Genomic DNA, 26,271 nt, shown 5'->3' on the forward strand with positions numbered 1-26,271 from the left:
TCCATTTCTACACATCCTTGCCAACACTTGTTACTGTGTATTTTAAAAATTATTATTATAACATCCTAATGGTGTGAAGTGATATTTTATTGTGGTTTTGGTTTGCATTTTCCTAATGGCTAATGATGTTGAACATCTTTTCCTGTGTTTGTTGAACATGTGCATATCTTCTTTAGAGAAATATTTATTCAAGTTCTTTTTGTTTTGTTTGTTTTGCCCTTCTGTTGTTGAGCTGTAAGAGTTCTTTACATATTTTGGATACTGAACACTTAGAAATACACGATTTATAACTATTGATATTCTTACCCACTGTGTAAGTTTTCTTTTCACTTTCCTTTTTTGATAATGTCCTTTAATGCACAGAAGTTTCAAATTTTGATGAAATCTTGTAGACAGCATAGAGTTGGGTCATGATTTATTACCCACTTTGCCAGTCTCTGCCTTTTAATTGGAGAGTTTTTGTCTGTTTACATTTAAATTAGTTACTGATAAGGAAAGACTTACTCCTGCCATTTTATTTGTCTTCCACCTTTTTTCCCCTTAATTCCTACATTACTGCCTTCTTCTGTGATTGATTTTTTTCTAGTGAACCATTTTGATTCTTTTTGTCTTTCTCTTTCTGTAAATTTTTTAGCTTTTTCCTTAGTGATTACTCTGGGGATTACACTTAACATCTTGAATTAATACCTACTTATCTTCAATAGTATACAAAACTGTTCCTTTATAGCCCTGTCCTGCTCAAATCTGTTGAACCTCTCTGGTGAATTTCTTAATTTCAGTTATTGTACTTTCAGCTCCAGAATTTATATTTGTTTTCTTTATATAATGTCTGTCTCTTTATTGATATTCTCTATTTGGTGAGACATTATTTTCCTTTTTTTTTTTTAAAGTTCTTTTTCTGTTGTGTCCTTTAGCTCTTTGAATAGATTTAAAACCATCTGTTTAAAGTCTTTGTCTAGTAAGTCCTATGCCTGAGCTATATTTCTGTTAATTCTTTTTTTTTCTGTGAATAAACCATACTTATTTCTTTGTATACCTCCTAATTTTTTTTGTTGTTACTGTTGAAAACTGGATATTTTAAATATTGTAATGTGGCAGTTCAGAAAATCAGGTTTTCCTGTCCTGTCCAGGGTTTGTTGTTGCTGCTTGTTGTGGTTTGTTGTTTGCTTGCTTAGTGAGTTTTCTCAACTATTTTTGGAAAGTATGTATTCATTATTGTGTGTGACCACTAAAGTCTGTGTTTTATTAGCTTAGTGGTCAGCTTGTGTTTTGACAGTTACCTTAAATGCCTGGAGCTTAAAGAAGGAAAAAAATTACTCTCCCAGGTCTTAGCAGATTGCCTGTTTTGGAGCACTCCTTCCACACTTAATCTAGGCCATTTACAACCTGCTTTATCAGACTTGCCTTATCCTTCTCTTCCTGCTTGCACAGACTCTGAAAGCCAGTCAGAGGTGAAAGCTTAGGGTCTTTTCAGCCCATTTCTGAGCATGCTTTCTGCCCTGGGCATTCAGATATTCTTCTCAATTTCCTGACATGGGTGAGAGCTTTTAAAGCCCCCTTTTGCTGTGTGTCTTTTTTCTGCCCTTTTCTATCCCAGGCTTTTCTTTATATTCTTTGTCCAAATTGTTCTATGCCTCAAGCTGCTGTGCCAATACCAGCACCTTTAAATCTTTTTGGGAAAATCTGTCTGGAATGCTGCCCCAGCCTTGGGAATTACTCAGACTTGGGTGAATCAAAGGCCAGCCTTTGTGCTGGTTCTTGAGGGAGTTACTAGAGAAAATAAGGTGCATATTGCTTCCTGTGGCACTCATAACTTGCTTCAGGTATCCCAGCTGTCATCCTTATAGCTGCTGCTGATCTGGGTGTGGGGAATCATAAAGGACAATTTTAAAAGACCTCAGTGCTGTCATACTGCAAAGTGCAGCTTTATTATTCCCTAAGTCTTCCCTTAGCTATTGTAAGTTTTTGAATAGATTCCAACAATGCTTGCAAGCTAATTAGTTGCTTTGGGGAAGAGACAACCCTGAATTTCCACTCAGGCATTTTTGGTGATGTCACTTACTCTTTCAATATTTTAATAATTATTGTTTTCAAGTTCTTCAACTTAAAGCCTACTTTATCATATGCTTCAGCAGATAACTGTGTATTTTATTAAATAATTTACTATTTTTAGGTAGAGCTGACAGTAAACTGTTTGAAAATATTGCAGTGTGTATATAGTACTTCTGTATCTCATATCATAGCAGTAGATGAGTACATCTTCCTGATATGCATATATATTTGTTTATTATACCTGACTTCCTTTGGCAGAATCCAGTATAAGTTTTATAGCATTCAAAGTCAAAACACAATTGAAAGCAAATAATTAATCACCCGTGGCTTAGTAGGTATTTTGCTTTAAGGAATACATAATTTAATATTATTAATTTTAGTATTAGTGGCTTCTTCTTTTTTTTAACTCTGCAGTTACAAAAAAATAGACTTTTAAAGGACTTGTGATCCTTTGCCATAAGTATAAAAATTTACCATACATTAAAAACTGTGGTAAGAGGATAGAATTGAGTAATGTGGACTTTACCTCTAGAAGGAACTCATGAAGGTCTCTATTCTGCTATAATTTTTAATGTATAAATTTCTCTATACATAAAGGAAGTTAGATTTTTATGGATTTTCAAATTAGTTGCCATTCTTATGTATTTTTTCAATGGACTAGTTCTTGATTAAAGTCATTTTTAAGTTTTAAATAATAGTTCACTGTGTATTATGACTTTTGTCCATAAAGCCTGTTTGTAATTATTAGCTTATTTTCTGTGTACTAAACATATTTTATAAGAGCTGAAAAAATTGTCAACATTGGAATATATGGAGAATTCATTATATAATTATTTTCTGTGTTAGTTTAGGGATTGTTGCTTTCTGAATCTTGAAAAAGTTTTATGTATTTTCATTTTTTCAGAGATGTCAAATTGTAAGGTAAATCCAAACAGTTATGTCCACGAGTTTTATTATTTTTTAAGTAGGAAAACATATAATTTTTAGGTTTATATATCTTTAATGCATTGTCACATTAGAAATGTAGTGATTTCTAAGAGCATCTTAAAATGCTAACCACCATCATTTGTTGTGGATTCAGTAGTAACTATGTAGTAAAATTAGAAATTATCGACAGATATTTAGCTTTTCTCCTCTCCCAGATGGTACCTTCCCCCAAAACATACTTCCAGGTAATTACAAAGAGGAATTTAAAAATGGACATTCTCAACTCTTTAGGTCAGAACTATAATAATACATTGCATATTAAAACTTGTAAGTTAAAGCTGATGCAGTATTCAAAAGGAAATTTATAACTTTAATTTATTACTAACAAACAGAAAAATAAAAAAGCATTATATGTGCATCTCCTTTGCTAGGGGAAAATAGCAATAACAAACTAAAACCCAGAGAAGGAGGAAGGAGTTAATAGAAATAGCAAAAACGCTGACCCTTTTTGAAGATTGAGCAATAAAGACAAAAGCTTATTGAAAAGCCTTAAAAGTAGATACATTTTTGATCTACAAAGAAAAGTACAAATAAACTGTATAAGGATTCAAAAAGGCAAGAAATAAAGATCTAGAGGAGATTCTTTAAGTTAAGAGAACATTATTATATACAACCTTATACCTATGAAGTCCATTTTATCTAAGAAGAAAGTAGAAAGCTGAAAATTATGAGGAACTCTGTTAAAATTGTAGTCACTTGTAGTGAAAGATCTGTTTCTGAAGAAATCGTTAGGCCCCAAAAGCCTTGCCAGAAAATTCTGACAAACATTTGAGGAACAGGTATTTCACTTCTCATATAAACACTTCCAGAGTATAGGAAAAGATGAGGCCTCATTTTATGAAGCACACCCAACTGTGGAATTCTGTGGCGTTAGAAAAGAACAAATATAGGCCAGTTTTATTTTCCAGCATTGGTTTCTCTCATGAATGTAAGGCTGGTTCAATATTAACCATTATATTTCACTGTACTAACAGAAGAAGGATGTAAATTGTGTGATCATCTCAGTAGATACCAAACAAGGAGGATTTGCTAAAACTGACCAGGTGTTGGAAAAAATAGGAGGGAAGTACCTTAAATCTCATAAAGATGATCAGAAACCTGTTATAAATATCATATTTAATAGTGGATCTTTGGAAATATTTCCACTAGAGTTGAGAATAGGACAAGGATGCCTTATCTGTGCTGCTATTTAGAACTTTGGTGACAGGGCAATAAAATAAAACAGGAAAAAGGCATGAGGAGTAATAATGGTAAATGATAAACTGTAATGCTTAGCAACTAACTGATAAAAGGAAAACATATTCTAGTAGCCTTGCTGTACATCAGCAACAACCAGTGGGAAATTGTAATGAGAAAACGGTTTCACATATGGTAGACATTTAAAAATAAGAAAATACTTAAGAATAAACCGAAAAACAAAATTTCAAGACCATTATGAAGAAAACGGACAGAAAAAGAAAGCATGAGTCAACAGTGATCTACCATTTCCTGGATAGGAAGACTTGATTCCTCTCAAATCACTATGCAAATTCAGGATACTCAATATTTCAACTGGATTTTTTAATGGAAAAACTGTCAACACACTCTGGAATCCAGTGTTCCATTGGTTATGATTTATAAAATGCCATTTTAAGTAGTTTTAACTGAAAATAGCTTTTTCAGTTTTTTCTTTCAGTCTCTCCTCCCACTCGCCTCCCTCAATGAGTAAATCTGTGGCTGCCTAATCCACGAGAGAATTTTGAATAATGAATACCATGTGTCACTAGCGTTTTTGAGTGCTAACATTTGTTATTAGGCAAACGATATACGATTACTTTTTTTTTTCCCCCACACAGAATTATTTCCTGAGATATTCCTTGGTAAATAACAAAGAAATTCTTGGTTTGCGTAGTTTGCTAAACAAGGCCCCAGTGTGTCTGAATCCCAACAATTTATGCAACTTTTATTTAAACAGGTACCATTGTGCCATTATACAAGAAATGATAGATATGCCTAAGAAACCAAGAGCAAATGAAATAGTAGTAGTAATCAAAGATATAGTAATAGAATATTACCTCCTTCACTAAAAAAATGACTTGTTTATAGAGTTTTTTAAAAGATTTCACAGAATACTTGCCAGAAAAAGAGACCCAATCTTAGATATATTATGACAGATATTTTGAATTATAATTAAAAAATTGTAGTTTCCCTAGATTAAAACAACACAAAAAGTCTGCTCTTTGATTTCTTTTTTATGATATTAAATGGCAGAAGAAAGCATGTCTGTGTCTAAATTTTGTTATTTTTTTCCTCTGCCAGTAGTTTAAATTTTGAAGTGATAAAAAAATTTTTTTAAGAAATATTTGAATATACTATAGATGTATATGACATGAAATTGAAGCTCTCTTTACACTGCCTGCCAATCATAGCCTCTAGAGGTAACCACCGTTAGCTTTGGTGTTTATTCTTCTAGACCTTTCCCCATATATAACATATACAAAATAATGTTTTAAATTTGCTTTCATTTTTAAGGGCAAATAATAATAGTATACATATTATGCAATTTATAGAATACCTACTAGATAGCCTGCCAAAAGAAAAAATGAAAGACATTCTTGTATAAGTTGGAGTACAGAAAACACTTTCTCATATACCTTTCTTGAAAAAATTACTTGAAATATTTTAGTTACAGGAAGGTAAATCCATATTAAGAATTTAAAAAAATGTGCTGTACATGTCCTTGGGTGTTAATAATATGCATAAATAATTAAGTCCTGAGGAAAATCTTCACCTTGGGAGTCATAGGTAATTGATTGCCTAGACCATATCGGTGGACTTGAATACTTCTTAAGTTTTGGGGTCTTCTTTAGAAGTGACTATTTTGGGAAAAAAGGGTTTAAAAGTAATTAATATTTTCTTTTTATGATATGATTGTATTGGCTAATTGAAATTATCTGGAAGAGCACTTCCTTAGGCAGGCCTCATGAACGCACTCAGAAGTTTAAAATTCTTAAAAATATATTTATCGTAAAATGACAGCAACAGCCACAAGAAAAACAATTGAGTATCATAGCAATGCCTTGGTAAAAGACTTAAAGGAAATAAATACAAAGAAAATATTCATGTGGTGATGGGGTAATTTTTCTATTTTTTTCCTTTCTGCCTCTGGTATTAAATTTTTATGAATATGTATGTGGGCAAAATATGTGATCAGGCAGTGTTTAATAAGTAGTACAAATGATTAATAAAATAATCTCACTGACAAATGTTAACACTAAGAAGGTAACATTTTTGTCAGTTTTTTAAAGGTTAACACAATATGAAATTAAATACTTCAAAGAGTAATATCATGTGAACATTTATATACATTGCTATTGAAAGTGTAAATTAACAAAGCCTGTCTGAAAAGCATTTAGATAGGAGCCTTAAAAATACACTCTGTCTCAGGAATTCCACCTCTGTGAATGTAGCTTAAGTAAGTAATCTGAAAGAACAAAATTATTAATTGCATGTTATTTGACTACACAGTTAGTTAAGAAACAACTGAACACATCCAGTAGGAAAGAGACTGTATAACTAATGATTCAATATATCATACATATACTCATATGTACTATCAGTAAGGGATTTATAGATATGCTTACTATACACTTCTCAGTGAGAAAATTAAGTGTGGTTACAACTGTGTTAAAAAATAACAAACGCAAGCACACATATTCAGAAATATACTGGTTTGTGAGCAAACAACCACAGTTCAAGGAGGAAAAAAGCCAATCTTACAAAATTAAGAGTGTTTACGTTTTTGTTATGATTTTCTGTATTTTTCAGATATATGTTTTACAGTCAACTTGCCTTATTTCCTTTGCTGTTAGCTATCTTCTGAGGATCCTATTACCTGTGGGTTTCTTGTTATGTATGCATGGGTTTCTTTTTAATACTATAATGCCATTTGATTTCCGTCTCATTTTTGCTCGTTTTAGGCCAAGATAGCCAGGTTAACCAAACGCTTTGGAGCAGCCAAAGAAGATCTTAAGAAAAGACAAGAAGTAAGAATTTCTATTCTTGCATAATTAATATTTAGCCTTAAGTGGTAATATTAGGAAGTGCTGATTTAGGAGGAAACTCTTTATTGCAGGTCGGAAATTTGCTTTCATACTGTGCACTTCCTGCATGTTGTTTCCAGAGCTGCTACTCTAGAACTAATTATTAACCGTTTCTAATCCTCACTGTTTTCATACATCAGTACATATTAATCTATTTATATAAGGCATTCTTGAAATTGTATTTTCTATCCATCTTTAAAATTGTGTTTTGGGGATTTGCCTTACCTTGTTTCTCTTTTTACATACAGGCATGCCTTGGAGATATTGCAGGTTCAGTTTCAGATCACTGCAGTAAAGCGATTATTGCAATAAAGCGAGTCACAAATTTGTAAAAAATTTTTTCGTTAAAAAAAAAGAAGTTATGTTTACGCTACACTATAGTCTATTAAGTGAGCAATGGCATTGTGTCTAAAAAGACAATGTGCATACCTAATTAAGAAATACAAAACAAAAAACAATGAGAGTAATGTCAAAGATCACTGATCACAGATCACCATAGCAATATAATAATAATATAAAATATTGAAATATTGCAAGAATTACCAAGAAATGTGACACAGAGATGCAAAGTGAGGAAATACTGTTGGAAGAATGGTACCTATAGACTTGCTTGATGCACGTTGGCATAAACCTCCAATTTATAAAAAATGCAGTATCTGCGCAGTGCAGTACAACAAGGTATGCCTGTCTTTGCCAGTATCCTAGTCTAGACTGTTATTTCCTCCAAAATGTTTTAGTATACACTGCCTCAAGTAGCCTGGTTCTCCTCTTCCTTGTTTCCCCCATGTAGTTTAGTCCAAGTGTCATAGCATAGCACACAAACTAGTCTGTAGTCACACTTTTGCTTTTGTTGTTTCCTTAGTTATTCAGTAATATGTATTTTTAGTATAGCACTTGTACATTGCACTATTGTTTTTAGTTCAATTTCTTTCTTTTCCTCCTCTTTTCTTTTTTTTAATCATTTGAGCAAGTTACATTTCTTTGTGTCTTGATATCTTCATTGCCTGGGACATAGTAATTGCCAATAATAATTATTTCAGTAGTAGTCATTATTACTGTAGGATTTTTCTGTCTTGAATCATTTTCATATCTTCTTTATTTGACTTTTTAAAACAAAATTTACTTTGAAATAATGATAGATACATAGGAAGTTGCAGCAATAATACGTAGACTCCTATGAACCCTTCACTCAGCTTCCCCCAATGGTGAAATCTTCTATAATTGTAGTACAATATCAAAACCAAGAAATTGTTACAATTCTATTAAATAGTTTTGTAGACCATACCAGTTTCCACCAGTTTTTACACGAATTAATTGTGTGTGTGTGTGTTTCTACGCAGTTTGATCTCATGTATAGATTTATATAACCTGCCACCACCGTCAAGATACAGAACTGTTCCCTCACCATAAAGGGACTCCCTCATGCTGTTCTTTTATAGTTTCAACCTTGCTTTAACCCTACCCTCACTCCCTGTACCCTGGCAACTACTAATCTGTTCTGCATCTCTGTATTCTTTTTTTTTTTTGTTCCCAGCACCACTTATTGAAGAGGCTGTCTCTTCTCCATTGTATATTCTTGCCTCCTTTATCAAAGATAAGGTGACCATATGTGCATGGGTTTATCTCTCTTCTCTTGTTTTTTTTTTTTTGCGGTACACGGGCCTCTCACTGCTGTGGCCTCTCCCGTTGCGGAGCACAGGCTCCGGACGCGCAGGCTCAGCCGCCATGGCTCACGGGCGCAGCCGCTCCGCGGCATGTGTGATCTTCCTGGACCAGGGCACGAACCCGTGTCCCCTGCATCGACAGGCGGACGCTCAACCACTGCGCCACCAGGGAAGCCCAACTGATAGTTTTTATCTTTGTTTACACAGGCTATTCTCATCAAACCCTCATTTGGCCACAGCCAAAGATTTTTTAATTATGGTCCTCTTCGATGATGTAATTAATTCTCTGATTTTAAACTCCACTTTCTCAGCTTTGTTTTTTTGTCACAGCATAAAAACTAAGCTGTTTTATTTCTTACATTAGAAAATTGGTATAAATCTTCGTTTAACCTTTATTTGCTATGCATCAACCAAATATAGGAGTTTGAAATTTTTCCATTGTTTTGTGCAATATGAATTTCCATTTTTTCCTTTCATCCTGTGTCTGAACTAAGCAGTGCTGCCCACCGTGTACTTTTCCAGTGTTTATGCATATCAAATTTGTTCTCATATCTACTTTCCAAGTCTTGTTTGTTTAGTTAAAGAAGACAGGCAGAGACCTTAAGGAATAAAAATGAAAATATTACAATCCATGAAAAGTTTGTCTTGAAGGGCTACAACTGGTATGGAAACAAGGACAAATACTGTGTAATTCCTAAAGATTGGAAAAGATTAATTTGGACAGTTAGTATATGTGGCACTTGAAGGAAATGTTAAGGTGTAGTATTCAGTTTTTCAAATTTTGTTCCTTCCTTCTTTAGTTTGTGAACAAGGCCAATTTTAAATTTCAAAACTTGGACATCTTTCTAACTCATTCTTGTTAATGTTTTCTTCTTGTGAGAGAGATGTGTAGAAATTTCAAAGATTTTGTTCTTTCGTGTTTAATTCCCTTTAATTATGGTATCCACTGTACTTTTACATCTGTGTCTTGCTGTTTTAAAAATAAGACATGTAGAAAGAATGTTTAGAACTTTATCCTGAAAATAACTAAACAAACAATGGCACTTCAGATGCTTTTCTTCTATTTGGATTTGTTCCTTGGTCCTTTGATATTAACCAGTTAATAGTGAACCCCACTATTCAGGTTTGTCTTAAAACATTTTCTATTAATTTCGGAAAGAACAGAAAATCCTCATAGGCAGTTTGCTATTAAGACCACACGCATAATCTAATCTATTTTACTCCTCTATGACTGATATCTTTAACTTTCATCCTTTCTAGTTTTTTACTGCAAAATAAATATCAAGATATTTCTCATCCTTTATCTATGAAAATCAATGACATAATTGATTCTCAAACAAATTTTAGATTGAATCTAAATCCTACATTTCAATTTTTTATTAAAAAATATTTTAAATTCTTTTTACTTTAATTATGATAGAAATAGTTAACATAAAATTTACCTTTTTTTTTGGTTGTTGTTGTTCTTTTTTTTTTATTTTTGTGGTACGTGGGCCCCTCACTGCTGCGGCCTCTCCCGTTGCGGAGCACAGGCTCCGGATGCGCAGGCTCAGCGGCCATGGCTCACGGGCCCAGCCGCTCCGCAGCACATGGGATCCTTCCGGACCGGGGCACGAACCCGCATCCCCTGCATCAGCAGGCGGACTCCCAACCACTGCGCCACCAGGGAAGTCCAAAATTTACCATTTTAAATTCTAAAACTCAGTAGTGTTACCTTTGTTAACATCGTTGTGTAACAGATCTCTAGAAATTTTTCATCTTGCAAAACTGAAACTGTACCCATAGAACCCATTTCCCCTCCCTTTTAACCCCTGGAAACTATTGTTCTACTTTGTTTCCATGATTTTGACTACTCTAGATATCTCATAAGTGCAGTCATACAGTATTTGTTGTTTTGTGACTACCTTATTTCACAAAACATTATGTCCTCAAGGTTCATCTGTGTTACAGCATGTGACAGGATTTCCTTTTTTAAGGCTGAATAATACTCCATTGTATGTATATACCACATTTTCTTTATCCATTTATGTATTGATGGATATTTGGGCTGCTTTCAACTCCTGGCTCTTATGAATAATGCTGCAGTGAACATTGGTGTGACCTCTTTGACTTCTTTGAGATCAAAGTCTTGGGTATATATACCCAGAAGTGAAATCGCTGGGGCATATGGTAATTCTGTGACTAGTTTTTTGAGGAGCCTCCAGACTCTTCTTCAGCAGCCACACCATTTTACATTCCTATCAGCAGGACACAAGGGTTCCCATTTCTGTACATTCTTGTCAGCACTTGCTTTTTTTCTGTTTTGTGTTAGTGACCACCCTAATGGATGCGAGGCTGTATCTCAGTGTGGTTTTGATTTGTATTTGTCTGATTAGTGATGCTGAGCATCTTTTCATATGCTTGTTGGTCATTTTGCATATTTTCTTTGGAGAAATGTTTATTCAGGGCCTTTGGCCATTTTAAAATCTGGTTACTTGTATTTTAGTTGTTAAGTTGTAGGAGTTCTTTATATGTTCTGGACATTAACGCCTTACCAGATACATGATTTGCAGTTATTTTCTCCCATTCCATAGGTTTCCTTTTCACTCTATTGATTGTTTCCTTTCATGTGCAGAAAATTTTGTTTGATGTAATCTTCTTTGTCTTTTCATGCTTTTGTTGCCTTTGCTTTGATCCAAGAAATCGTTGTCCAAATCCACTGTCATGAAGCTTCCCCCTGTGCTTTCTGTTAGGAATTTCATAGTTTTAGGTTTTACATTTAGGTCTCTAATCCATTTGGAATAAATTCTTGTATGTGGTTTAATGGCCTAACTTCATTCTTTTGCATTTGGATATCCAGTTTTCACACCATTTGTTAAAAGACTGTCATTTCCCCATTGTGTAGCCTTGGCACCCTTGTAGAACATCATTTGAGTGTATACATAAGAGTTTATTTCTGGGATCTCTATTCTGTTTCACAGGTTTATGTGTCTGTCTATATTCCAGCACCGAACTGTTTTGATTACTGTAGCCTTTTAAAATCAGAAGGTATGAAGCCTTCAGCGTTGTTCTTTTTTCAGATTGTTTTGGCAATTCAGGGTTTCTTGAGATTCCATATGAATTTTAGGATGCTTTTTCCTACTTCTGCAAAAAATGACAGGGATTTTGGTTGGCATTGCATTGAAACTTTTGACCACTTTGGAAAGGATGGACATTTTAACAATATTAAGTCTTTCAATCCCCATGAATATGTCTTTCCGTTTATTTGTGTCTTTTATTTCTTTCAACAAGGTTTTGTAGTTTTCAGTGTAAAGGTCTTTTACTGTCTTGGTTAAGTTTGCTCCTAAATATTTTATTCTTTCTAGTGATATTGTAATGGGATTATTGTCTTAATTTCTTTCTCAGATTGCTCATTGTTTGTATATAGATGTACATTGGATTTCTTTTTTGTTGTTGAGGTATAGTTGATTTACAATATTATATAACTCTCAGGTGTACAACATAGTGATTCACAATTTTTAAAAGTTATACTCCCTTAATAGTTGTTATGAAATATTGGCTATATTCCCTGAGCTGTACAGTATATCCTTGTAGCTTATTTATTTTGTACATAATAGTTTGTGCCTTTTAATCTCCTATTCCTATCTTGCCCCTCTCCCACTTCCTCTCCTCACTGGTATCCACTAGTTTGTTCTCTGTATCTATGAGTCTGTTTCTTTTTTGTTATATTCACTAATTTGTCTTAGCTTTTACATTCCACATGTAACTGATTTTTCGTGTTGATTTTCTATCCTGTAGCATTGCTGAATTCATTTATTAGTTGAGACTTTTTCGTGTGTGTGTGGCTTCTTTAGGGTTATCTAAATATAAGATGTCATCTGTGAACAGTGATACTTTTACTCCTTTCGATTTGGCTGCCTTTTTTTTTCTTGCTTAATTGCTCTTGTGAGGCCCTTCCAGTGCCATGTTGAAGAAATTGGTGAGAGCGTGCAAACTTACCTTGTTCCTTATCTTAGAGGGAAAGCTTTCAGTTATTCACCATTGAGTATGATATTAGCTATGGGCTTTTGACATATGGTCTTTTTAATATTGAGGTAGTTTCCTAACTTGTCGAGTGTTTTTATCATGAGAAGGTGTTGAATTTTGTCAAATGCTTTTTCTGCAACAATTGAGAAGATCATGTGGGTTTTTTTCCCTTTATTCTTTTAATGTGGAGTATTACGTTGATTGTTTTTCATATGTTGAGCTATCCTTGTATTCCAGGGATAAATCCTACTTTGCCATGTTGTGTAATTCTTTTTAATGTGCTGATGAATTTTATATGCTAGCATTTTGTTGAGAATTTTTGTATATATGTTTATCAGGGATATTAGCCTGTAATTTTCTTTTATTTTGGTGTCTTTGGCTTTGGTGGATGATGTGGGCTTCATAAACTGAGTTTGGGAGTGTTCCCTCCACTTCAGTTTTTTGGAAGAGTTGAGAAGGGCTGTTGTTGATTTTCTTTAAATGTCTGGTAAATTCCCAGTGAAGCCATCTGGTACTTGACTTTTTTGGTTGTTAGGATGTTTTTGATTACTGATTCAATCTCTGTACTTGTTTAGGTCTGTTCAAGTTAATTTCTTCTTGATTCGGTCTTAGTAGGTTGCATATTTCTAGGAAGTTATCCATTTCTTCTAGATTATCCAATTTGTTGCCACAGTGGTGTCTTATGATCCTTCTCTTTCCGTGACATCAGTTATAATGCCTCTTGTTTCATATATGATTTTGTTTATTTATGCCTTCTTTCTTTTTTCTTAGGTAATCTAGATAAAGTTTTACCAATTAAAATTTTTTTTCTATTGATTTTGTATTGTCTATGTCATTTATTTCTGCTGTAATCTTTATTGTTTCCTTCCTTCTTATAACTTGGAGTTTAGTTTGTTTTTTTCTTTTCTAGTTCCTTGAGGTGTAAAGTTAGGCCGTTGATTTGAGGGTTGTTGTTTTGTTGTTTTTTTTTTGTAAGCATTTACGACCACAAACTTTTCTCTTAGTACTACTTTTGCTGCATCAATTTTCCCATAAATTTAGTATGTTGTGTTTTTGTTTATATATATCTCAGATATTCTCTAGTATCCATTGTGATTTCTTATTTTACTCACTGGATTTTTAAAAGTTTTCCACATATTTGTGACTTTTTTCCATTTTCCTTATGATGTTGATTTCAAGTTTTATTCCATTGTGATTCACAAAGATATTTGGTATGGTTTTCATTGTTTTAAATGTGTTCGGGCTTGTTTTGTGACCTAATATATGATCTATACTGGAGAAAGTTCTGTGTGTGCTTGAGAAGAATGTGTGTTGGGTGAAAATTTCTACATTTGTCTGTTTGATCTTTAGTCTTGTTCATTTCTAGGGATTCCTTACTGATTTTCTGTCTGGAACATCTATCCATTATATAAAATGATGTTCTGAAGACTCCTACTATTATGGTGTTTCTGGTTTTCTGTAAAAAAAACCAATTTTTACATCCTATATTTGGAGGCATAGATGATATGTCCATATATATTTATAAATGTTATATCTGGTCAGTTGACTTTTCATTATGTAGTGTCCTTCTTTGTCTCTTGTAATAGTTTTTGATTTCAAATGCATTTTGTCTTAAATACGTATGGTCACCTCTACTTTGTTTTGCTTACCATTTGAATGGAATATCTTTTTCCTTACTTTTACTTTCAGCCTATTTGTGTCTTTAGACCTAAAGTGTTCCTCTTGTTGATAGCATATAGCAGGATCTTGGTTTTTTTTGTTTTTGTTGTTGTTTTATTGAATCCATTAAGCCAGGGTATATCTTTCTATGGAGAATTTAATCCATTTGGATTTAAAGTAATTATTGTAGGGACAAACTTATTATTGCCATTTTGTTGAATATTTTCTGTTTGTCTTGGAGCTGTTTTGTCTGTCTTCAGTTTTTTCTTACTTCCTGTGTGTTTTGTTTATTTTCTTAATTAGTTAGTAGTGTCAGTGCTTTAATTCATTTCTCATTTTTTTGTGTATCTTCTATAGGTATTTTCTCTGTCATTACCATGGGGATTACATAAAATATCTTAAGTTTACACCTATTTTAAACTAGTAACAACTTCAGTCACATGTTTCCTCCCACTACTTTATGTTATTGATATCATTCATAATATCTTTTTGTATTGTGTATACTTTTTTTTTTTGCGGTACGCAGGCCTCTCACCGCTGTGGCCTCTCTCGCCACGGAGCACAGGCTCCGGACGCGCAGGCTCAATGGCCATGGCTCACGGGCCCAACTGCTCTGTGGCATGTGGGATCTTCCCGGACCGGGGCACGAACCCGTGTCCCCTGCATCGGCAGGCGGACTCTCAACCACTGCGCCACCAGGGAAGCCCTGTATTGTGTATACTTTAACATAGATTTACAATTATATTTTATACTTAAATTCTGTACCAGAATTATATGATTTTTGCACCAACTTTACAGTAATGCAGGATTCTGCATTTGTTTGTGTATTTACTTTTACCAGAGAATTTCATATTTTCATTTGCTTTCAAGTTGCTGTCGTGTCCTTTCTTTTTTTTCTTCAGTAAACATTTAATCTTCTTTCCTACAGCATTTGTGAACATAATTTATGAACTATAACATATATACACACATATATACACATGTATACACACATAGATATATATAATATATATTAGCTTGATGAACTTTTACCAAATAAACATACCAATATTACTATCACTGAGGTTAAAAACTACATTATTACAACCCTATAAACTTCCCCATTGCTCTCTCCCAGTCATTACCCTTTCCCGAAAGGTAACCTATTCTGTCTTTATATAAGATTTATGTCAGTGGATTCATAGAGCTTTTAATCTTTTGTGCCTGGATTCTGTCTTTCAACATTATGCTTTTCAGATTTTTATGTGTTGTTTTGAATAGCTGTAGTTAATTCATTTTTAGTCTGAATGTAACACAATTTATTTATCCTGTTTGCTGTTGAGGGACATATGTACTGTTTTCAGTTTCTGGCTATTTCACATAATGTGCCATGAGCATCTGTGCAAGTGTCTGGTGCTCACAAGCACGTATTTCTGTGAGCTGTATAACTTGAAGTGGAAATGCTGGGTCAAAGGATGTGCATATCTTCAGACTGAGTGGATAATGACAAACTTTTCCAAAGTGGTTGCACAGTTTGCATCCATACCAGCAATGCTGGAGAGTTTTCATTATTCTGTATCCCCACAAATACGTGCTATTGTCTGTTTTGGAACAGCAACAACAAATAGCCAATATAATGGTGTGTAATGATATACCACTGTGGTTTTAAAGTAATTTTCCTAATCACTAATGATGTTGAATAGTATTTATCATGGTCTGAGTGTGGGTTGGAAGAAGAATTTCCAGAAACGAAGTATTTTAGAAAAGAGTGAGTTTCTTGAGGACAAAAAGCAGAGTTAGTGAGGGGTGCTGCAAATACAGCGGGCCGCGTTCCTGATAGATCAGGGAGAGCCGATCCTCTTTGTGAGCTAGTAGCCAACTTTTATAGCCTCAGGACAAAGAAAATTCCTGCTGGCAAGATGGCATTAGGTCATTCTTGTCAGGATGCTCTGAGGTTACTACATGGTGATTATTTTGCTTAATACGGAGTCGGGGGGCTCTCTGGTTTAGATTAGGAGAGCCCATGGCAACAGTTGCAGTGGGGGCTTGGTTAATTCTGGAATTTTTGTCCTGTGTCCTTGATACAGGGTGTCCTTGACGTAGGGCTCAACAGTATTTCATAAGTTTATCAGTTATTTGGATGTCCTCTTTTATGCCTTTTGTCAATTATTTAAAACTGGTTGCTGAATGTAAAATGGATGGCTAGTGGGAAGCTATAGCACAGGGAGATCGGCTTCATGCTCCGCGATGACCTAGAGGGGTGGGACGGGGAGGGTGGGAGGGAGACGCAAGAGGGAGGGGACATGGGGACAAATGCATACGCATACCTGACTCACTTTGCCGCACAGCAGAAACCAACACAACACTGCAAAGCAACCACACTCCAACAAAGATACAAAAAAATAAAACTGGTTGCTGTTTTTTCTTATTGATTTACAGTGGTGCTTTATATATTTGAAATATAAGTCCTTTGTCTAATATATGGCTTGCAAACATCTTCTACTTTTCACTCCTAAAGTTGTCTTTTGATAAACAGAATAATGTAGTCTTTATGATCTTTCCTTCAATGCTTATTACTCTTTGTGTTCTGTTTAAGAAAGGTTATAAAGATATGTCTTATGCTATCATCTAGGCACCTTATATTTTTACCTTCCACATTTGGATCTAATCTATCTGGAATTAACGTGTGTGTGTGTGTGTGTATCCTATGTGATAGAGATTAAGATTCATATTTTAAAATATGGATGTCTCATTCACCCAAAAAATACTTAATGTAAAGATCATACTTTCCCATCACTCTACCAATGTCATTGTTCTTCAGGATTGCTGTGACTATTGTAGAGCCCTTGAATTTTCATATCAATTTTAGAATCACCTTGTCATTTTCCATTAAAAAATTTCAGGAGAACTTTGAATGGGATTGTATGAGATCTATAGGTCAATATGGAGGAAAATTGACATCTTTGCAACACTGAGTCTTTCATTACTTAATTAGGAAATTTCTCTCTACATCTTTAGTTTCTCTCAGTAATGCTTTTTCGCTTTCTATATTGAGTTTTGAACATCTTTGATTAGATTTATTTCTTTGTATTCATTTTCTGGGTATAAGTATCATTTAAAAATAGTGTCATGTTAAAAAGTTTCATTTTCAAATTCTTTTTGAATGATATGTAAAAATACAATTTGTTTTGGTATCTCAATGCTTTTGCTAAATTCACTTATTAATTCTAATAGATCACATATATTCTTTTAGGTTTCTTTATTATTATGTCACCTGTGTCATCTTCCATTCCATTTTTTTTTCTTTTTACATCTTTATTGGAGTATAATTGCTTCACAATGGTATGCTAGCCTCTGCTGTACAACAAAGTGAATCAGCCACACATACACACACGTTCCCACATCTCCTCCCTCTTGCGTCTCCCTCCCTCCCACCCTCCCCATCCCACCTCTCCAGGCGGTCACAAAGCACCGAGCTGATCTCCATGTGCTATGCGGCTGCTTCCCACTAGCTATCTACCTTACGTTTGGTAGTGTATATATGTCCATGCCTCTCTCTCTCCTTGTCACAGCTTACCCTTCCCCCTCCCCATATCCTCAAGTCCATTCTCTAGTAGGTTTGTGTCTTTGTTCCTGCCTTACCCCTAGGTTCTTCATAACATTTTTTTCCTTAAATTCCATACATATGTGTTAGCATACGGTATTTGTCTTTCTCTTTCTGACTTACTTCACTCTGTATGACTGACTCTAGGTCCATCCACCTCATTACAAATAGCTCAATTTCGTTTCTTTTTATGGCTGAGTAATATTCCATTTTACATATGTGCCACATCTTCTTTATCCATTTATCCGATGATGGACACTTAGGTTGTTTCCATCTCCGGGCTATTGTAAATAGAGCTGCAATGAACATTTTGGTACGTGACTCTTTTTGAATTATGGTTTTCTCAGGGTATATGCCCAGTAGTGGGATTGCTGGGTCATGTGGTAGTTCTATTTGTAGTTTTTTAAGGAACCTCCATACTGTTCTCCACAGTGGCTGTATCAATTTACATTCCCACCAGCAATGCAAGAGGGTTCCCTTTTCTCCACACCCTCTCCAGCATTTATTGTTTCTAGATTTTTTGATGATGGCCATTCTGACTGGTGTGAGATGATATCTCATTGTAGTTTTGATTTGCATTTCTCTACTGATTAATGATGTTGAGCATTCTTTCATGTGTTTGTTGGCAGTCTGTATATCTTCTTTGGAGAAATGTCTACTTAGGTCTTCTGCCCATTTTTGGATTGGGTTGTTTGGTTTTTTGTTATTGAGCTGCATGAGCTGCTTATAAATTTTGGAGATTAATCCTTTGTCAGTTGCTTCATTTGCAAATATTTTCTCCCATTCTGAGGGTTGTCTTCTGGTCTTGTTTATGGTTTCCTTTGCTGTGCAAAAGCTTTAAAGTTTCATTAGGTCCCATTTGTTTATTTTTGTTTTTATTTCCATTTCTCTAGGAGGTGGGTCAAAAAGAATCTCACTGTGATTTATGTCATAGAGTGTTCTGCCTATGTTTTACTCTAAGAGTTTGATAGTTTCTGGCCTTACATTTAGGTCTTTAATCCATTTTGAGCTTATTTTTGTGTATGGTGTTAGGGAGTGATCTAATCTCATACTTTTACATGTACATGTCCAGTTTTCCCAGCACCACTTATTGAAGAGGCTGTCCTTTCTCCACTGTACATTCCTGCCTCCTTTATCAAAGATAAGGTGACCATATGTGCATGGGTTTATCTCTGGGCTTTCTATCCTGTTCCATTGATCTATGTTTCTGTTTTTGTGCCAGTACCATACTGTTTTGATTACTATAGCTTTGTAGCATAGTCTGAAGTCAGGGAGCCTGATTCCTCCAGCTCCGCTTTTCATTCTCAAGATTGCTTTGGCTATTCGGGGTCTTTTGTGTTTCCATATAAATTGTGAAAGTTTTTGTTCTAGTTCTGTGAAAAATGCCAGTCGTAGTTTGATAGGGATTGCATTGAATCTGTAGATTGCTTTGGGTAGTAGAGTCATTTTCACAATGTTGTTTCTTCCAATCCAAGAACATGGTATATCTCTCCATCTATTTGTATCATCTTTAATTTCTTTCATCAGTGTCTTATAATTTTCTGCATACAGGTCTTTTGTCTCCTTAGCTAGGTTTATTCCTAGATATTTTATTCTTTTTGTTGCAATGGTAAATGGGAGTGTTTTCTTGAGTACACTGTCAGATTTTTCATCATCAGTGTATAGGAATGCCAGAGATTTCTGTGCATTAATTTTGTATCCTGCTACTTTACCAAATTCATTGATTAGCTCTAGTAGTTTTCTGGTAGCATCTTTAGGATTCGCTATGTATAGTATCATGTCATCTGCAAACAGTGACAGCTTTACTTCTTCTTTTCCAATTTGGATTCCTTTTCTTCTCTGATTGCTGTCGCTAAAACTTCCAAAACTATGTTGAATAAGAGTGGTGAGAGTGGGCAACCTTGTCTTGTTCCTGATCTTAGTAGAAATGCTTTCAGTTTTTCACCGTTGAGGATGATGTTGGCTGTGGGTTTGTTGTATATGGCCTTTATTATGTTGAGGAAAGTTCCCTCTATGCCTACTTTCTGCAGGGTTTTTATCATAAATGGGTGTTGAATTTTGCCAAAAGCTTTTTCTATATCTACTGAGATGATCATATGGTTTTTCTCCTTCAATTTGTTAATATGGTGTATCACGTTGATTGATTTGCACATATTGAAGATTCCTTGCATTCCTGGGATAAACCCCACTTGATCATGGTGTATGATCCTTTTAATGTGCTTTTGGATTCTGTTTGCTAGTATTTTGTTGAGAATTTTTGCATCTATGTTCATCAGTGATATTGGCCTGTAGTTTTCTTTCTTTGTGACATCCTTGTCTGGTTTTGGTATCAAGGTGATGGTGGCCTTGTAGAATGAGTTTGGGAGTGTTCCTCCCTCTGCTATATTTTGGAAGAGTTTGAGAAGGATAGGTGTTAGTTCTTCTCTAAATGTTTGATAGAATTTGCCTGTGAAGCCATCTGGTCCTGGGCTTTTGTTTGTTGGAAGAGTTTTAATCACAGTTTCAATTTCAGTGCTTGTGATTGGTCTGTTCATATTTTCCATTTCTTCCTGATTCAGTCTTGGCAGGTTGTGCATTTCTAAGCATTTGTCCATTTCTTCCAGGTTGTCCATTTTATTGGCATAGAGTTGCTTGTAGTAATCTCTCATGATCTTTTGTATTTCTGCAGTGTCAGTTGTTACTTCTCCTTTTTCATTTCTAATTCTATTGATTTGAGTCTTCCCCCTTTTTTTCTTGATGAGTCTGGCTAATGGTTTATCAATTTTGTTTATCTTCTCAAAGAACCAGCTTTGAGTTTTATTGATCTTTGCTATCATTTCCTTCATTTCTTTTTCATTTATTTCTGATCTGGTTTTTATGATTTCTTTCCTTCTGCTAACTTTGGGGTTTTTTTGTTCTTCTTTCTCTAATTGCTTTAGGTGCAAGGTTAGGTTGTTTATTCGAGATGTTTCCTGTTTCGTAAGGTAGGATTGTATTGCTATAAACTTCCCTCTTAGAACTGCTTTTGCTGCATCCCATAGATTTTGGGTCGTCGTGTCTACATTGTCATTTGTTTCTAGGTATTTTTTGATTTCCTCTTTGATTTCTTCAGTGATCACGTCGTTATTAAGTACTGTATTGTTTAGCCTCCATGTGTTTGTATTTTTTACAGATCTTTTCCTGTAATTGATATCTAGTCTCATAGCATTGTGGTCGGAAAAGATACTTGATACAATTTCAATTTTCTTAAATTTACCAAGGCTTGATTTGTGACCCAAGATATGATCTATCCTGGAGAATGTTCCATGAGCACTTGAGAAAAATGTGTATTCTGTTGTGTTTGGATGGAATGTCCTATAAATATCAATTAAGTCCATCTTGTTTAATGTATCATTTAAAGCTTGTGTCTCCTTATTTATTTTCATTTTGGATGATCTGTCCATTGGTGAAAGTGGGGTGTTGAAGTCCCCTACTATGCTGTCGATTTCCCCTTTTATGGCTGTTAGTATTTGCCTTATGTATTGAGGAGCTCCTAAGATGGGTGCATAAATATTTAGAATTGTTATATCTTCTTCTTGGATCGATCCCTTGATCATTATGTTGTGTCCTTCTTTGTCTCTTCTAATAGTCTTTATTTTAAAGTCTATTTTGTCTGATATGAGAATTGCTACTCCAGCTTTCTTTTGGTTTCCATTTGCATGAAATATCTTTTTCCATCCCCTCACTTTCAGTCTGTATGTGTCTCTAGGTCTGAAGTAGGTCTCTTGTAGACAGCAAATATATGGGTCTTGTTTTTGTATCCATTCAGCCAATCTGTGTCTTTTGGTGGGAGCATTTAATCCATTTACATTTAAGGTAATTATCGATATGTATGTTCCTATTACCATTTTCTTAATTGTTTTGGGTTTGTTATTGTAGGTGTTTTCCTTGTCTTGTTTTCCTGCCTAGAGCAGTTCCTTTAGAATTTGTTGTAAAGCTGGTTTGGTGATGCTGAATTGTCTTAGCTTTTGCTTGTCTGTAAAGGTTTTAATTTCTCCATCAAATCTGAATGAGATCCTTGCTGGGTAGAGTAATCTTGGTTGCAGGTTTTTCTCTTTCATCACTTTAAATATGTCCTGCCAGTCCCTTCTAGCTTGCAGAGTTTCTGCTGAAAGGTCAGCTGTTAACCTTATGGGGATTCCCTTGTGTGTTATTTTTTGTTTTTCCCTTGCTGCTTTTAATATGTTTTCTTTGTATTTAATTTTTGACAGTTTGATTAATATGTGTCTTGGCGTATTTCTCCTTGGATTTATCCTGTATGGGACTCTCTGTGCTTCCTGGACTTGACTAACTATTTCCTTTCCCATATTAGGGAAGTTTTCAACTATAATCTCTTCAAATATTTTCTCAGTCCCTTTCTTTTTCTCTTCTTCTTCTGGAACCCCTATAATTCAAATGTTGGTGCGTTTGATGTTGTCCCAGAGGTCTCTGAGACTGTCCTCAGTTCTTTTCATTCTTTTTTCTTTATTCTGTTCTGCAGTAGTTATTTCCACTATTTTATCTTCCAGGTCACTTATCCGTTCTTCTGCCTCAGTTATTCTGCTATTGATCCCATCTAGAGTATTTTTCATTTCATTTATTGTGCTGTTCATCGTTGTTTGTTTCATCTTTAATTCTTCTAGGTCCTTGTTAAATGTTTCTTGCATTTTGTCTATTCTATTTCCAAGATTTGGGATCATCTTTACTATCATTATTCTGAATTCTTTTTCAGGTAGACTGCCTATTTCCTCTTCATTTGTTAGGTCTGGTGGGTTTTTATGTTGCTCCTTCATCTGCTGTGTGTTTTTCTGTCTTCTCATTTTGCTTATCTTACTGTGTTTGGGGTCTCCTTTTTGCAGTCTGCAGGTTCGTAGTTCCCGTTGTTTTTGGTGTCTGTCCCCAGTGGCTAAGGTTGGTTCAATGGGTTGTGTAGGCTTCCTGGTGGAGGGGACTAGTGCCTGTGTTGTGCTGGATGAGGCTGGATCTTGTCTTTCTGGTGGGCAGGTCTACGTCTGGTGGTGTGCTTTGGGGTGTCTGTGGACTTATTATGATTTTAGGCAGCCTCTCTGCTAATGGGTGGGGTTGTGTTCCTGTCTTGCTAGTTGTTTGGCATAGGATGTCCAGCACTGTAGCTTGCTGGGCGTTGAGTGAAGCTGGGTGCTAGTGTTGAGATGGAGATCTCTGGGAGATTTTCACCGTTTGATATTATGTGGAGCTGGGAGGTCTCTTGTGGACCAGTGTCCTGAAGTTGGCTCTCCCACCTCAGAGGCACAGCAGTGACTCCTGGCTGTAGCACCAAGAGCCTTTCATCCACACGGCTCAGAATAAAAGGGAGAAAAAGTAGAAAGAAAAAATTAGTAGAAGTAGAAAGAGAGAAAGAAAGAAAGAAAGAAAAAATGCAGGGAGCGAGGGAGGGAGGAAGGAAGGCAGAAAGGAGGGAAGGAAGGAAAAAAGAATGGAGATAAAGTAAGATAAAATATAATAAAGTTATTAAAATAAAAAACTAATTATTAAGAGAAAAAAATTAAACAAACAAAAAAAACAGATGGATAGAACCCTAGGACAAATGGTGGAAGCAAAGCTATCCAGACAAAATCTCACACAGAAGCATACACATACACACTCACAAAAAGAGGAAAAGGGGAAAAAATCATAAATCTTGCTCTCAAAGTCCACCTCCTTAATTTGGGATGATTCGTTGTCTATTCAGGTATTCCACAGATGCAGGTACATCAAGCTGATTGTGGAACTTTAATCCGCTGCATCTGAGGCTGCTGGGAGAGATTTCCCTTTCTCTTCTTTGTTCGCACAGCTCCCAGGGGCTCAGCTTTGGATTTGGCCCCGCCTCTGCATGTAGGTCGCCAGAGGGCGTCTGTTCTTCATTCAGACAGGACGGGGTTAAAGGAGCCGCTGATTCGGGGGCTGTGGCTCACTCAGGCCGGGGGGAGGGAGGGGTACGGATGCCGGGTGAGCGTGCGGCAGCAGAGGCCGGCTTGACATTGCACCAGCCTGAGGCGCGCTGTGCGTTCTCCCGGAGGAGTTGACCCTGGATCCCGGGACCCTGGCAGTGGTGGGCTGCACAGGCTCCCCGGAAAGGGGGTATGGATAGTAGGAGTTGTTCCACGTGTAGATGTATTTCTGGTGCATCTGTGGCGAGGAAGGTGATCTCCGCGTCTTACTCTTCCGCCATCTTCCCGGAATCCTCCAAGTGTGCTTTCATTTCTACCTAAGGACTCCTTTTAGCGTTTCTTGTATGGTGGATTTAGTGGTGATGAATGCCATCAGGTTTTTATTTACTGGGACAATCTTAATTTTGCCTTCATTTTTGAATGATAGTTTTGCTGGTTATGGTATTCTTGCTTGGCAGTTTTTTTCTTTCAGCACTTTGAGTATGTCATTCCACTCCCTTGTGGCCTGCTAGGTTTGTGCTGAGAAAACCATTGATAATCTTATGGGAGCTGCCTTAAATGTGATGGGTCGTTTTTCTCTTGCTCCTTTTAAAATCTTTGTGACTTTTGACAGCTTGACTATAATGTTTCTTAGTGTAGGTCTCTGAGTTAATTCCAGTTGGAAGTTTTTCACCTTCTTGAATTTGTCAGTTTTTTCCCTCAAATTTGGGAAGTTTCTGGCCATTATTTAAGTAGGCTTTCTGCCCACTTTCTTTCTTCTCATTCTTGGTCTCCCAAATTTGTATATTGGTCCATTTGATGGTGTCTAATAAATCCCTTAGTCTGTCTTTACATTTTTCGTTCTTTTTTCTATTTGGTGGTCTAACTCAATAATTTCAAGTGACTTGTCTTCAGGTTTGCTGATTCTTTATTCTACTTGATAGTCTTTTTTTTGTTTTGTTTTGTTTTGTTTTGCGGTATGTGGGCCTCTCATTGTTGTGGCCTCTCCCGTTGCAGAGCACAGGCTCCGGATGCGCAGGCTCAGCGGCCATGGCTCACGGGCCCAGCCGCTCCGCGGCATGTGGGATCTTCCTGGACCGGGGCACGAACCTGTGTCCCCTGCATCGGCAGGTGGACTCTCAACCACTGCGCCTCCAGGGAAGCCCTACAGTCTGGTTTTGATCCCCTCTCTTAAAGGTTTCAATTCAGTTATTATACTCTTCAGCTTCAGAATTTCTATTGGTTCTATTATAAAGTTTCTTTTTCTTCTTGCATTGTTTTCCTGATTTCATTTCATTTTCTGTCCTTTCTTATCTCATTGAGCATCTTAATGTTAGTCATTTTGAATTCTCTGTTGGGTAGTTCATAGATCTGTTTCTTCAGTTTCTGGAATTTTATTTCTTTGATTGATCCATATTTCCCTGTTTTTTTGTATGTCTGGTTCTCTTTTGTTGAAATTAGGGCATTTGAAAAAATAACCTCCCCATCTTTTTGGAATATCTGTATACAGATGAAGACCTTTACTAGTCAGTCTGGGTAGATACTCTGGTGTCCTCTCAAACCTATTTTTAAAGATGCATTTTCTTGGAGCTTGTGCATGTATCTCGCATCTGAAGAGGTTTATCTCTTTCTACTTGGGAACTTCCCATCCCTCACCTGGTATCTACTTTCCATATTGCAGTCTTGTGCTGCTTTAGCAAGCCATGACTGGAGTTACCCCTGTTTTCTGTCTGTGTTACTGCAATTTTTCTGGTTTGGTACCAAGCCAAGGGGTTCACGTTTGTTCTCATCTAGTCCCCAGACATCCAGCTTGTGCTGCTTTATCCAAGTCAGGTGAGACTGAAGCCAGTGCCTTATCAGTACCCCAAAGAGCCAGAATATTGCCAGCAAATTCCACTCTTCTCTTTCCTTCCCAAAGGAGAGGACAGTTGTTGGGAAGTTTTTCTTGATTGCACCACACTGTGCGAGGAAGGGGATGGAGCATGGTGGGTAGGAGCAGCAGACTTTCCTACCCACTACCATATGTCTCCTGGGGCTTGCTTTCACTTGGGGTTCTATAATCTCTCAACAGGTTTCTGGACTTCTTACTAGTGAAATTTGTTCTTATATTGCTAAATCATTGTCCTCATGAGGTAAGGAGGGCATAGGATTTCCAGTTCTGCCGTCTTGCTGATGTCACCGCACTGTAGTGTTTAAGGTCCTCCCTCTGATGACTCTAAGCCCTGTTATACTTATTTATTATGCTTATACTGCTCCTTTTTTGTTTTCCCTGCAATGTTGTTTACCTTCATTTTAACTATTTTGAGTGTACTAATTACTCAAAGACTTGTTAGAAGATGCATTTCTTCCCCCTA

General features: G+C 35.9%; 1 protein-coding gene across 4 annotated transcripts in view; it reads left to right on the forward strand.

Moving 5' to 3' along the window:
- Window positions 1–26,271, forward strand: part of ATF7IP (activating transcription factor 7 interacting protein) — a 127,940-nt gene that overhangs the window by 71,695 nt on the left and 29,974 nt on the right. For all 4 annotated transcript variants that reach the window (XM_033408147.2, XM_049693868.1, XM_004281125.4 and 1 more), the window contains exon 6: window positions 6,999–7,064. In XM_033408147.2, coding sequence (XP_033264038.1) covers window positions 6,999–7,064 — 66 coding nt within the window. The remainder of the gene's footprint in view (window positions 1–6,998; window positions 7,065–26,271) is intronic.

This window comes from Orcinus orca, chromosome 11 (assembly GCF_937001465.1).
Source record: "Orcinus orca chromosome 11, mOrcOrc1.1, whole genome shotgun sequence".
NCBI classification, from domain to species: domain Eukaryota; kingdom Metazoa; phylum Chordata; class Mammalia; order Artiodactyla; family Delphinidae; genus Orcinus; species Orcinus orca.